Consider the following 15888-nt stretch of genomic DNA (forward strand, 5'->3'; position numbering starts at 1 on the left):
GTTTGCTGCTGTGATGTTAAAGAATGATATGCCCTAAGTATTAGTCAAAATTCCAGTAAAATATATTTAGTGATGCATGATGTTCAGATCAAACGGAGTTGGATGATTACCTCCAAACATAAAATCATAAAATCAATACTTTATATTAGTCCTTAGATGTTAAATAAAGTTACTAGTATGTAACTGAAGATACCAATAAATATTTGTATCATACTGTGGGAGAAATGACTAGGTACTGCTGACATGCTCTGCATTTCTTGCTGACTGCTGGTCATGTTGGTTTATAGGCATTTTCAAATGTGACTGGCAGTGCCAATAGGAGTAACATATTGTCCATGTTGGCTTACTATATGCGCCAGTATATCAACAACCCCCAAACTAAACCACTACAATACAAACAGTTGTAAATATCTGCTCATCATAGTAATCCCTGTGCATGAAATACTGTCACAACAACACAAAAACAACAACAGCAAATGAAACATCTGTTACTGATTCAGCAATATTTATTAAATCCAGCTATCATATGTATAACAATGTGACAGAAGCTCTAGGAATCTTCATTTAAATACAAGTTACTCTTAATACTTTTGTTTATTTATTATTTACACAGTTTCAATGAAATATCTGTTGCATAGTTTTTTTTTAATCTTTTGCTTTTACTTTTCTTGAAATATCTCCTAACTTATTCCTGCCAAATGTGACAGTGAAAAGCACTGATGTTTAACTCGGTGCTATGAAGCAAAATCAGTCAAACCCAGTTTATTTAACTCAAAAGTTCTCATAAACAGACTCAAAGATGCCTTCATCCTGGTATTCGGCAATTTGCTCCACCTATGGAGGACAGAGCAGGAGATGGAGAAGTTATGGGTTTTATGTTGACATTAAATATTTCACTATTGACATCAAACATTTTAGGTTTGCTAAAGAGTACCTTTTCTGGGGATTTTGTTCGCTTCTTGTCATTGTTGGCAGCTGAGTGATCCAGCACATCATAAATAGACCTGGGCCGAGGCTCCAGACTCTGTCCGAGTTCAAGAATGATTAACCAAAATAAACTCATAAAACCATGGCAGATGGAGAACAAAAAGAGATGAGTGGGAAAAAAGTGGATGCTTACAGCATAGAACGAAGAAGACTGAGCTGCTGCCATGTCCATGTTGTCTTCCTCTTTTTCTGTCCCCTTCCTTTCTTCTGTGTTCTGCTTCTGTGTTCTGCTAGTGGCCAGAGATCCAGACTGTGTCTCTTTCTAGTTGGAAAGAAGTTTTTTGGTCACAGGCTAATATGAAACAGATGTAGAAGAAGTATCCCAATAAAATGTTTATTTTTTCTTATATATATATATATATATATATATATATATATATATATATATATATATATATATATATATATATATATATATATATATATATATATATATATATATATATGTTTATTTATATGTTTATTTGTATGTATGTGTCTGTATACATCCATGACTGTATGCAGCGTGCATGCATGACTGTATGCAGCGTGCATGCACATAAATTTGGGTATATGTTTTTTAATAGTTACAGGTTAAAAACACCTTATACTTTATTTATTATCTATTTAGCATATAAAGTCAACATGAACGTTAACTTTAATCCCAATCCACTGTCGGATAGGGAACAAGTACAATTGATTGAAGTTGTTCTGTTTTGCGTGGGCTGCATGATGGTGCTATTATTAACACTGCTGCTTTGTGCTATGAACGGGCTGTGTTTATAGCCAAAATGGGGCTTATCTAAATAGAGTTTGCATGTTCTCCTATTACATGTGTGGGTTTTCTCGTGGGATTCAAAGTCAGTTTTCCTCCAACTGTTCAAAAAGTTTGGATGTGTCTAAGTTAGATATGAGTGTGTGTCTGCGTGTGGGTGTGTACCCCCATGTTTTTTTTGACTGACACTGTACCTTTCTAAATGCAGGAAAATCTGCATTTTGTAACATCACAGTATGAGACAAAAAGCCACACTTTTATCTTGCAATGTGGGTTTCTTAATTTCTGCGCTGCACAAATCTTACCCAATGTCCTCTGAAGACATACACAGAGGCAAACACACTGAAGACCAGCAGCAATCCCGTGAAGATAGCCATCATGAAGACCTCTGTGTAGTCCGGCTTCTGCGGCTCCCTGTAGGCTTTAGATGGAAAACACACATGGTCAGTCTGTCCTGGAATGCAGCAACCCCTGGATGGCAGAGGCTGACTTATAGATTCCCCATCTGGTGGGAAGATATTTCTGATCAAAGAGCTTGTTGCTCCTGGTGTCACCAAGTTTTAACAGAAGGTATTTTTCAGTGTAGGATTTTGAAACTAGTTGTTTTCAAAAACAGAATGTGCTCAACACAATCAGGCTGAGAATCTGCCTTCTGGTTTCATGCAAACTGTGTACTCGCTTAAACCACGTCCGCATTTTCAGGATTAGAGTTGATTTAAATTGATTAAAAATCATTTAAAAACTGGTCATATGCTGGCTAACATTAGCTTGATCTTTTGATAAAGGTTTCTTTGGAAGATTGAGGACATAGGGAATGTGATGTGCTTAGAGATGGAAGTTGGGCAATAAATCCAGTTGATGTTTTAACTTTAAGAAACAATTCTGCCACTGTTTGGCTACTATTGCTCAGCTGCTGAATAATTATTTACAGCTGCATACCCAGCATGTGCATCTGCATGTAAGAGAGTGCTGTGTCTTCTATGACTGTCCCTATCTATCTGGTGTACTGGCAGGCTGGTAGCTTTGATAATCAAAAAAGAAGAGAAAGAAAATTTTATTTCACTATATATTTTAAATATACACTTGCTAAATGACAATGTGTTGCTAGTTACTTGTTTCTTCTTCTTGAAACGTAGATGGAAGTTGAAACTATGATACAGTAGTATAGTCAATGGATGTATGTTTATGTGTAAAAGGAAAACAAAGGCTACATTTACATTGGTTTGTAACTTGAACCCTTCTGTGCTTGTTTCACAAACATTTGTAATACAAGTTTCACTAACATCGTATTTGCTGGAGTCACATTCAGAGGAACGTTTTTTTTTTTACAAAATCAAACATCTTGTAGATATGTGGATGAGAGGAACTCTATGTACCCTCATGTCTTTTTAATGCTTACCTGTCACCCGAAGATACCACTTCACCTCAGCCGAATTAGATTTGCAACTGTACAATCCTGAACTGCTCAGGTTTTTCAGATGCAGCCGTAGGTCTTCATCCCCTATTGTAGGGTTGATCATAGTTTCCTTTATCTGATGTTCAGATGGGTCGTAGCATCTCAAATATTCTGAAGTTTGGTTGGTCGTTTTATGGATGGTGACATCAATTATGAGATCTTCGCCGGAGAAGGCCACAAACACAACATCGTTCAGTTTTATCTCTGCAATTTAGACACAAAAGAAGTTCATATTCTTGCTAAATAATGAGATAGGAGACGAATAAGATTCTGATCAATTAGCTGGCAATTTCTAAATACTTCATGGTAAACATGTCATGCCATCTGAACATTCTCACATTTGGTCAAGTTACAATCTCAACTTTCAATGCATTTTATTGGGATTTTACATGACAAAGCAACACAAAGTAGCATTTTGATGTGGCAGAAAATAATGCATAGTTTCCTAGACAATTCATATCAGTGGTTGGTAGAACCAAGTTCAATTTCAAAACCACTGCATATTTCTGAGTTATGTCTCAAATAGTCTAGCAAATCTTGAGAATGAAAGTTTTGTCCATTTTATTTAACAAAAAACCCTGAATCTCAGTCAGATTTATGGACAGAGAGAGTCTGTAAATTAAATTTTCAAGTCTTTCTAGGATCACCCTGTATTTAACTCTATTATCAGTGACAAAGTTGGTTGCGCCTGCTGAAGAAAATCACCCCCATGGCATGGTGCTGCCACCACCATGCTAAGCTGGTGGAATGCTGTGTTCATGGTGATGTGGGGAAACTTAAGTTTTACATTTCCTCTGACCAGAGAGAAGCAAATTTGGATGGACTGAGGTAAACTGCATGCAGCATGCCTGTATTTATGGAGTGTACAACTAATAGTTGTCATGTCAGCAGATCATGACATGGATCTCTGCAGCTCCTCCAGAGTTATCAAAAGCTTTTTGGCTTCTTTCCTGATTAGTATTCCCTTTGCACCTCCTGTCAGTTTAAATATGTCACTTGGATATGTTGGTAGGTTTGCATTAGGACAACACTCCTTCCACTTGTGGATAATCAGTGTGCCATAAGCTGTTTACTGTTTGTGACATTGGTTTATAACTCAGCTTTAAACTCTACTACTTTCTCCCTCACTTGTCTGCTGTGTTCCTTGGTATTCACTGAGGTTTGTTGACTAATATCATCTAACAAACTTCTGAGACCTTCACACAACAGAATAGATTTATATATCAAGTATTAATACTTAGATTAAATTACGCAGAAGTGGAAAGTATTTACTTAGAGAAACAACTAGTTGCATTCAGTTTTTTTTAGTATTATCATAGTAAAGAGAGCTGAATCAAAATGTCTGCTAAGCTTCTCATTTTTACTTTGAAATAATGTTTAAAATTACAAATAGCTTTCCTTCTTTTTTTATTTATTTAGCACTTTTATGTAGTTTTATCAAGTCAAATTCCAAAAACGTTGCCTGGAGTTTGTGGTTGACAAAATATTTATTTAAAAATATTTATAAGAAACTGTAAACGGCACCAGACAAGAATTACTTCATCATATTAAATATAGGATTTAATTTTAAAAGATTCTGACCCATGAAACAATTTTTTAAACATTTTTATGACATTTACAAACCTTAGAAGAAAGTTAAAAATAAGTAATTGTGACTAATGTGATGCTAATCAAATACATATTCGACGAGGAAGACGTCACCCATGACTTCTGTAGCGATTTGAATCGGCCTATGCAATATTGAGAAAGCATTTGTACAGCCTTACCTATTCCATTCATTCCTTTACACACAGAAGGGAAGGAAAGTAGAAATATCCAAGCCAAAGTAAGGAAAAGATGCCAGAAGTATTGAGCTGCCATGTCAGGGAAGTTATCAGCTGTCTGGATGGGTTTACGCCAAATGTCTTCTCTCTCTTTGTCTTGGTGAATAAACAGCAGCGGGTTTCCTGACAGCAACAAAACCACTAGTTCCTCAAAAGAATGTTTCAATTTTAAGGAAGCTGTTTCAACTGGATATTAAAGGGCCAGAACACAAACGTAATGAGACCTTCCATCTCTGACAGCTTACATTAAACACAAAGGCCTGATTCCTGACGTGACCTGCTCTGAGTTGTGGTGAAAAAGACAAGTTTCTGGCTGCTGCATTTCAGTCAGTTTCTAGCGGTGAGTTGCAGTGTTGGCTTTCTACCACAGTGAGACAGTGTTGGAGGAATAACGGGGTGAGTAGGCTCATGTGGTAGGGGCTTCTGTGTGTGTGAGGTTGCAATTTTACTTGTGTTAATATGAACCAGGTTCTTTCAATGCTGTAGTTTCTGATGAGGTTTTGGGACGTTGGAAAAATAAACAGCAGCAGCTTTCGTGTCCACGTTCCTTTGGTGGTCTTGTTTTTCATCTGACCTCACTCCTCCTCTTTCTCCCCTCTGCTTGACTTTTGCACCACATTTTTCTCTGGGGGCACTAACGGGCCAACTCTGACCTCACCTCTGCTGCAGCATGAAAACAGACACATGAGCTGGAAAAACATCTGGATGCCAGGAAAACATTTTGTTTTTTAAATTACACATTTAATGCAATTGATCCTCTCCTCTGATTCTTTTCTCTCCCCCTTTTAGGGAAATAAATTAAGCAGATGGGTTCATAAAAAAATGCAGTTGAATAAAAATATTTGCTGCACTTAAAAAAATCAACTTAAAATGGTGATACCATGAACGTGTACATACCACAGTCAAAAGATGGTGTTTTTGTCAAGCAAAAGAATCATTTGAAAATATTTTTTGGCTTTAATGTGACCTATCTGGGAAAGTTTAAATTAAAAACAAACAACACCGTTACGAATGAAATAAGAATAAAAAGCTGAGATAATCTGGTAACATAAGTGTGCACACCTTTATACTAATATATTAACAAACTTTTTATTCAATTTCAACATTCAGGTTACATCCTGGATCTTGACTTGTATCTATTTGCTCTCTGTAAATGATTTTTAAATGTGCTTGTGGATTTTATTAAGCAGATTTGCTGGTCTTTTTGCACATTGAGCATGTGTAACTGCACATTCTCAAGACAAAGACTATAAGACTTTACCTCTCTTACAGTCTCAGTCACAGCATAGTAAAAATTCGCTGCATATGTGCAGCATTAACAAAGCCTATCCTTGATTCATTCATTTAAAATTGTGCAAGTGCAAGAATCTAGTTTTACAAGAAACAGAGACCTGGAGCAAATGTAGGAGGCTGTGTAGAGCCATTGTACAGCTGGATTTTGAGGTGAATTGGCTGAGACTTCCTCAACCAGGAAGAATGATGATCTCTTAAATGTTGTCCTCTTTTTTGAAAACTAAAATGTTTTTGTAAAAGAAAACCTCACAGTAAAATGATAGACTTTCAATATTTTGTTATTACTTTTCTATGATTGAGTTGCAGCAGATTGCTTCTCTAAGGCCCCTGTTGATGTATTTTGTGCGTAGCTTTATGTCAACAAACACCTGTGTGCCCCAGACCATCAAACTGCTAATACATTTTTGCAAAGACAGTTTTATGATTAAAAGCTTATACCTGCAACTTCCTGTCTCAAACCCTATGTAAGCACTAAGGCCATATTGCGTTTATGTATACAACTTCTTTTTATTTTATTTTTTTGCTAAAAGATGACATATTTGAACTTCTTGTATGTTTTTGTACATCTTGGTTAAATTTGACTCAGTTTATTATCTAGTAAAGACTCAATCAACTTTTGACAGTCTCATACACAGAAAGCACACAAAAGAAACTTTGTATTTTTTAACATTGCTATATTCCTAAAGGGACATTGAATAAAAATAATAAAAGAATGCATTTTTTCATGCATACCAGATGTTATCAGGTACGCACAAGATCTGGTAAACATCGGATACTATCTGGGGCACACAAGAAATTAGTTTTTTTATTTACTCCCTTATTTAATGTCCCTTAAGGGGCTCCATCTATTTTTGTGTAACCTTTCTTTAACAGTAAATAAAAGGTCTAAATCCGTCAGCCTGCAGCTGAGTGATATTTATAGTTTAAATTTAGATTAGTTTAGATGCCCAGGTCCCTCTTGCAAATGAGATCTGGATCTGGAGTTTATTTTAAAAAAATGCTACTATTTTCCTTATGACTAATACAACAGCAATTATAATAAATTAAGTTGATCCCAGCTTTGGAGAACATATTGTCAGCAGCCCATGTTTAAAGTAAATCAGACATTACTGAAAAGAAACTGTGCTCTACTATATTAGTACAGAAATTTCATCACTTTGTACAGCAAAATTACTTCAACTCCTCTTACGTCAACTGCAACTGAAAAAAGGTGATGAATACAGGGAGAGTAGAATGTGAGGCAAATCATAAAAATGGGGATCTGTAACACATCTGGCAGCAGCTGTATAGCAGAGTGCGTGTGTGTGTGTGTGTGTGTGAGTGCGAGAAAGAGGAAGAGTCAGAGGTGGGCGTGTGCTGAGGTCTAAAGATACCACAGCTCTCAAAGCCACTATACTTACAGAAGTACTTCAAGGTGTACTCAGATAAACAAAACTGTCTTCATAACACCTCTGTGGGCCAAGGGAGAAAAGACGAGAGCATCAGAGTGGATCACAGGCGGATTACTGACAGAGAGGAGAGAAAGTCTTACAGTCTCATCATCATTGCTTACAACTGTGAGTATTCCATAATTTTTTCCAGAACAGCTTCCAGCTTCTCCCCCCCTGATTCTTACGTAAGTTTATAAAAAGCTTCAAATTTCACAGCCACAAACCTTAACCACCGCAACGGAAGATAACTTCTTTTGTTGCTGTTTTTCCCTGTGCGTTTCAAATTAGTATTATTCAACAGCAAAATAATGAGTCGCCGGTTAATTATTGTCTTTGATGGAACCAGAGTGTGCTATCGATAGAAGCTGTTTGATTTTAGCTTTTAGTTGTTGTCCTGCTCGGTCGCCTGCCTGTAACCTGTTTCTTGTTTTTCCACTGTCAAACATGGAATTTAAAAAGATTAGAGCAGAACAGACAAACAGACTAAATATTTATAAAATATGAGTCATAAAGTCACAAAGTCTAATTCAAGTGATTGGAGACAGACAAATATGTTGATTCAACTTGATCAAAGCCAAGTCCCACAAGTATCTTTGGTGTTTCATTCAGTTTGTTCCTCAGTAAGTTTTCTTCCTCTGTCATATGGAGCAGCTTTTAGCTTTTAGTTTAATAAAGTATAAAAAACCTTGCAAAAGTTTTCATTTTCCTTGATTTTATTTCTTTTTCTTTTTTTTCTTTTGCAATTTACCACAATAAAACCACAGACATTTGAGATATTATGTATCTTTTTAATAGATATTGAGATATTGCAGTGTAGCTATCTGGAGGAAAAAGTATACATGCTGTCCATGTGTTTTATGTCTGGACTTTGATTAGGTCACACATTAATGTGTTTGATTGTTTCCTTTAACTGTGATCAGTTCTCTGTTCCTTTTGAAGAAAAGCAACCCCACACCATGACTCGTCCACCCTGACATACCATTCTAGTTTTCTAGTTGTATTACACAGTAATACAAAGTCACTGTGTATTACACAGTGACTTTTCTGTCACTGTGTAATACACTGTGCATAGTGTATTACACAGTGACAGATGTAGAAAACTTTACATGGATATGCAAAGAAGTGTCAAGAGATCTGGGCAGAGTGGCAGTGCTGTCTTATGAGGTTTCTGTTTCATCATGGCCTTGTTGAGAAATGTTTTGAGTGGCTGTCAAAAATAAAATTTCTCTTTAATGTATTCTGCTTTTTAATAACTTATTTTAATTCTAAAAGTCTCCTTTTACAGAGTATAGGTGTATTTGTCATAGCCATGCTTTTGCACTCACTCTATGCTGTCATGGCATTCACATATTGCTTGCAGAGGTAGTTACTGATTTGGAAAAAAATATATTTAGGAGTAGTTTTACTACACAGTACTTTTTACCTTTATTTGACTAATATTTCTGGATTTTCTCACTGTCATGGGTGATTTCACTCAATGAAGAAAATCATGTTTTAACAACAAATGCACCACACTCAGATTTATGTTAAAGTGAGGCCTCTTTTTTATACACAAGCTTTGTTGTTTTAACGATACTTTCTATCTGTTGTGCCTGTTGTGCTTTGATATTGATCCTGCATCAGTATTGGTAAAACTTAAACTTCTTCACTAGTATTCTCTGACAAACCATTGAGGCCTGGGCAAATACACACTCCACACTTTTCAGATTTTTGCGCATAATAAACTTGACAACCATTCATCATTGCCCTTCTACTTTAAAATTATGTGCTATTTTGTGTCTTGTTTTTCACATTTTGTCCAAATACATTACAGCTGCTTTTGGTTGAAACAGAACAAAATCTGGAAATGTTTAAGGGCGCATGATTACTTTTACAAGGCTCTGTAGTTTCATGTCTGCACTTTGAGAATTTTAACACCACCATCACGTTGAAATTGGTTACATTGTAAAACACAATTTAAATGAGGAACATTGTTACTTTTTCTTGGACCAAGGTGACTTCTGCCTAACATCAGTTCCACATTTTGGATCCTCATCAAGCCTGATGCGGAAATGCCAAACACACTCGTCAGCCAAATTTAACAGCAATGAGGCTGCCAAATAGAAAAAACAAACAAAGTACATCCCAGAAACGTTTTAATCTTAACTTGGTGAATAATTCAGATTGGGTTGCAGGTGTGACTCTTGTCCCAAATGTTAGGCTGCCAAAGAAAAACAATGACACAAAATATTTGGGTCACAAGGAATGATTTTTGTCTAATTTCAATCGGCAAGACAAATTATTATCTGAAAAAGAAATTACCTCATAATTTATTTGGCAAACTAACAACTGAATTTGGAAATCAAAACTCATTGGTTAAAAGTATGAATGCAAAACATAAATAGTTTGTGCGATTTAGTTTGTATTTAAAACTATTACTTTAATTGGAGAAACTTGTTCACCAGTTTGAGCCAAAATCATAAACATATGAAAATAACATTATTATATAACAACATTTTATCGTTTCATCAATTACTTTTTCCTCCTGTGGAAAATATTCAGTGAAGTCTATTCATCTCTCTTACCTAACACATTAGATCATATATTTTGGACAAATGTTAGTACTGCATGTTTGAATTGCAATAATTACCAACCATCGCTTAGGGTGGAACATGCCTCGGTGGTGAACTAGCAGGCTTGTAAATGAATGCTAATGCTGGCACATATGACTTGAGATGATTGAAATCTGATTCTGCAAACTAACTCAGTCAATGAAGTCAGGCATTTGTAGTTAAGATTACATCAGTAGCTTTTTATGATATGCTGGATGTCTGAAAGTGGAAAAAGCGGAATACAATAAAAGGAGATTAACATCGAGTTGCTTCAGTCTTGAAGGTGAAAGTTAGAAGAATGTTCCTTATTTAGATGGGAGAGTACACCGGCACACTATAGATGTAAGGCATACCAGGCTACACATCCCGTTGTCTGATTTTCCATTTGAATCAAGGTAAAATATTTCTTTATTTTAGTTCTTTAAAAGGCTGTGTGAGATATTTTATTCCCCCATGCATGTCAATACTTAATAGAACTGCTTGAGTCTCATGCCTGACAGCTCTATGATTTTATAATTGTTTTCTCTATTGTGTTTTATTGCCTCATCCAATAAAAAAACCCCTAAAAGATTATAGTTTCTTTTCAGCAAAAGGCCACATAAAGCTTTGTTCTTCTCTTCGTATCCTTCTTTTCAAAGGACAGCATCTGACTCCTGGTCATGGCCCCTTTCTCTGTGTTGATGGTATTGACGTTGGTTGCCACAGTAACAGAGGCCCGAGCAGGCAGTGAGGAGAATGAGTTGGATTACGGGTACTGGAACTACAGAGAAGGAGGTATAAATTTATGACTTTCAGAGTCCATAAATCACAGAGCAGCTAAATGAAATGCAGCAAAGTGTCCAGATGAGCTCTTTGATATATTCAGACATGTCATCTGAATGGAAACCTGATGGTGTCCTGCTCTGGTTTCAGCTGACAGTGTTAACGTGGCCTCCGTGCGCAGTGTGACCAGAGTTTTGGACGCCTGGGGGAAACACATATTCAGGGAGATAAAGACTCTACTGCACTCTCAGCCCAGCACTCTGCTCCCGGACTACTCCAGGTAAATTTTAAAACAGGGGCGCTTCAAGGAAGTTTTTGAAAGGGTGGCCTGATGTGGGTCCCGGAAACACTGAACTTAACCTTCAGGAGGTTAAGTTGCTTTTAACATATTTCAGGCTGATTGAAAAATACTGTCATACTGTGCCTTGCAACATTATTCATAACTTTTGAAAATATTTATATTTTGTCACTTTACATCCACAAAGTTTATGGCATTTTTTTATTCTATTTTTTATGATAAACCAAAACAAAGTAGCATATGTTTTTCTGTACAGTGTGGTGTGAACTTGTATTCAGCCACATGAATCAATGCCTGTATAGAAACACGTCCCACTGTGGCTGTATCTAGATATTTTGTCTATTAATACATTCTAAATAGTTCAAACTCAATCTGTCCATTTGTGAAAATTTATTCAGAAGTCATTGCACAAATTCTGGACTTGATCTGAACATGCATATTCTTTGATACAAATCTTTGCACTGTAGCTGTGGTTGTATGTTTAGGGCTGACATCTTGCTAGAAACTAAACTTTGGTCCTAGGTTCAAGTCTTTTGTGGTCTAAAATGTTTTCTCCCAAAATTTCTCTGAATTTAGCTCAATCCATTTTCAAATAACCTCTGACCAGCCTCCTTTTTCTCATGATGGTGCCACCACCCTGTTTTACAATTAGAGAGGACATAATGTCACAAGGTTACACATCAGGCAAGCGAAGGGGAAGATTCAGAAACAAATAGAGCTTATAAATGTCATTTACATAAAAATATTATATTAGATCCTATTTAAACACTGTCTGGAGCTGCACCAAATTAAACTCCCTGTCCTATTTCCAATTTTTACTCTTTGACTATATAAGTATCTCACTCTCTAATGTGTAGTAGAGTACCAAACTCTATTGCACATTAATGTGTCAGCCTGCATTGTCACCATTTGGAGCAACTGAGCACCCAAGCTGTTGCTGTAAGAAAATGGTTTCATTTTCTTACAGCAACAGCAGTTCCAAATGTTTACTCAGTGTTGTTTAAAGGAAGTGATGCAACGCAGCAGTAAAGCTGCCTCAAGCTCAGAACTTTTTAAAATATGTGACTTGGATAAAATTTTAAATTAACAGATATTTTCCCAAGAAATAAACAAAAGCAGGCCTCATTTTTAAATATTTAAGATGTTATTTGAGGCCAAATTTAGAAGAACTGTTTAAAACAAAAACTCTTTTGATGGCACAGGGACACAGTGTCAATATTACGTAAAAACAGCACTGCATTTTTTGGTATTAACTCCCAGCTGATCTTTTCAAGTTCTTTAATATATTTTATTTTTGTAATGAAACATCTCAAATTAGGAGATGTTTTTAAAGTAGAATTAAAAGAATTCATAGGTTCCACAACAAATTCTGGAACCTATGTTTCCACCTATGTTTCCGACCTATGTTTCCAATGTTTCCATGGATCCACATGTTTTTGTTTTCCTGAAGCTTTTCCAAAATAATCATTTTGTGATTTTCTCTGAACTTTAGCTACTTTTACCTCAAAGTCAATCCAACACCTGACTGTTTTCAGACGAACATTTTAATTTAAAAAAAAAAAAAAAAAAAATTCTAACTCTTTTTTTAATCATTCAGATGTAAGATACTCCTGAGATTAAAACAGAAAATAAACAAATATATATATATATATATATATATATATATATATATATATATATATATATATATATATATATATATATATATATATATATATATATATATATATATATATATATAAAGCGCTCACATAAACATGCAAGTTGAAGTTAATGGGGTTTTTTAGGCCATGGTTAGGAAGGTGCTTTATGTGTGACGCTGCACCTCCGCTGCTCTTCCTGCAGGGTGCGCCCTCTGTCCGAGTCTCTTAACGACCTCTTTAGGGAAGTCTCCCTGCTGCGCCATCGCATCGCCGAACTCTCTCATCGCCTAGCAACGCTGGAGCCCTACCTCCGTCGCCACGGTTACCGCGGGGATGACATGGCGGAGGCGGGAGGCGGCAAAAGGGCTCAGATTCTTCATGGGGAGGCCACCACGCTCGCCCGGTACACCCCTCAGAGCAGAATGATTGCGAGGGGGCACGGGGTGATGAGGAGGAAGAGGGTGAGGGTGGTCAGGAACAGAGGTGCTGGTTCAGAGTGAGGGACAGAAGACTGGACTGAGGGAAGAAAGTTTTATATAATGAACTGTGGAAGGTTTGTATGTGAAAGTATGTGTAACACACTCAAATGCAATCCTGAGATTATGAGTTGCCATTGCTTGACTCAACAAACTCTGTAAAACTCAATAATACGCTGTTTGTTTTAGTATGCTGTATTCCAACAAGTTCCAGTGGCAGGGAATGTAATTTCACAGCTCCTTTATTCACAAATGTGATGAAAACAAATATTTAATTTTCCTACGTTCAGGATATTTGATAACTAAAATACCCAAAGATCAATAAGCTACAGTTGAAAGACTGATGAATTTTCTTGCTTTTACTGTTATCATCAATATTATTTTGAGTGGTTCAAATCTCTAATATCTGCTCGAAGCATGTCTGTCTTTGTTTCTTTTAAAAAACTTTTGAGAGTACATTTTTGTATTTTAAAAATTAAACCAATGAAATGAATGTAAGAATGGATACAATCAAATAGCTTCTGTCCTGTTTGTTTCACTTAGAAACAAATATATAGTGAAAAGTAGAATTCGGTTGCAGTTTCCTCTGAAATAATTTTGTAAATAAACTCAATGTATTCATTTTATGTTCACTTGTAGTTTTTCTGCAAATAAAAATGGTGGAATAATTCATCTAATCAAAATGGTCTTAATCTGTTTTCACTATTTCCAGAAGAGCTGGTGTCTTCCGACGATGGAGTGCAAAGAAAAATCATTGCCAGCACTACAAACCTGTTATTATTTTGTCAACTATAAACATAGGAGTGTATTAAACTTGCTTCATGTTATATGTTAATTATATTTTGGTGATTTTTAACCCTTTAGAGTCAGGATGTTAATTAAGTTCTACAGTTTTGAATTAAAAACAAAAACACAGTTTTCATAAAACACAGTTGATACTTTTGGTAATTCTAGCTGAACTAGAACAAGAGAACAGTCTAATTTAACCTCAGATGGTGAGGAAAAAAGTGTGTGTCTTTTCATTCATTCAGTGAATGTAAGCTCTGGGTTTTAACTATATATCTGCAGGAGAAATTGTTTATTAGAAATAGGTCCTTAGTCAATGATTGACAGCGACATTGATTTTAGTCCATCATTCGCAGTCTGGAAGGCCTAAATAAAAAATGTCAGCATCTTAAAACATGTTGTAAAATATCATATATTTATATTCTTCCAATTTAAGCAACTCAATTTTCACTTCTGTCTGAAATTTTAATATCAAGCATTAGTTAACCTCTGAAACTTTACTGTAAGTTAATCCCTCAAAGACCAGCATGCTTACATTCATTTTTTAATTTTTTTAATTTATTTTTTTTTTATCTCTAACCTCTATGTTTTTCTCCTTTTGCCTCCATCTTTCTCAGAAACCCAGGTCCCAAAGGGGGCTGTGAGCCTCAGTTTGAAAATCACTGGTCTAATGAAAAACCCAATCTATTTGTGATATTAAAATGTTTTCATATATGTAATAACATTACTACTTGTTTTGTCCCAATTTTTCTAAAATGTTACAATGTGTTTTTACTTTGAGGGTCAGTAAGGGCAGATGATACACAGCAGAGAGATAATCTATCAACTGGCATCTCTCATTAAATTGATAGTAAATGTTCCCCTTCTCAACACAATTTCCTTAAAGGATAAGGTGACATTTTTTTCACACATCATGGAACAGGTGATGAAATGGTCCTCAGGGAATGAGCTGATATAAATCTTCAGTCGTCTGATTGAATCAAGTCACGGATTCCTTTTTAGGATTGAAGTGCTTTCAGATCTGGCTTCTTCTTGTCCCCCCTTTTGTTTTTTGTTTTTAAAGAAGTAAAAGATATATAATAAACAAACAAGAGGTGGAAATGTTATAAAATAAAAAGGAGCCATTATTGGTAATTCTTATAATTTAGAATAGCAACTTTAGGTTGAAAATTGGTGCATTAGTATGGAAGGTCAAAAGTGCCACAATTCAGAATCACAAATGAAACAACATATTATCTTTAAGTTGTGTAATTATATACAGCACAGACCAAAAGTTTGGACACAACTTTCTAATTCAATGGGTTTTCTTTATTTTCATGACTATTTATAAGGCAAGAAATCCCACTTATTAACCTGACAGGGCACACCTATGAAGTGAAAACCATTTCAGGTGACTACCTCTAGAAGCTCATCAAGAAAAAAGCAGTGTGTGCAAAGCAGTAATCACAGCAAAAGGTTGCTACTTTGAAGAAACTAGAATATAAGGGGTATTTTCAGTTGTTTTACACTTTTTTGTTTAGTGCATATTTCCACATGTGTTATTCATAGTTTTGATGCCTTCAGTGTGAATCTACAATGTCAATAGTCAT

At 35.7% G+C, this 15888-nt stretch overlaps 1 protein-coding gene across 1 annotated transcript; it reads right to left on the reverse strand.

Annotated features, from left to right (window-relative positions):
- Positions 1-649: 649 nt before the first annotated feature.
- LOC111608561 lies at positions 650-5375 on the reverse strand. Its single transcript, XM_023333434.1, has 6 exons — positions 4964-5375; positions 3141-3401; positions 2047-2162; positions 1121-1249; positions 935-1024; positions 650-834 (listed from the first exon to the last, which is right to left on the reverse strand). The coding sequence occupies exons 1-6, from the start codon at positions 5055-5057 to the stop codon at positions 772-774; spliced, it is 753 nt and encodes a 250-aa protein (XP_023189202.1). The 5' UTR covers positions 5058-5375; the 3' UTR covers positions 650-771.
- Between the last annotated feature and the right edge of the window lie 10513 nt (positions 5376-15888).

The sequence above is a fragment of the Xiphophorus maculatus genome, chromosome 5, assembly GCF_002775205.1.
Source record: "Xiphophorus maculatus strain JP 163 A chromosome 5, X_maculatus-5.0-male, whole genome shotgun sequence".
NCBI lineage: Eukaryota > Metazoa > Chordata > Actinopteri > Cyprinodontiformes > Poeciliidae > Xiphophorus > Xiphophorus maculatus.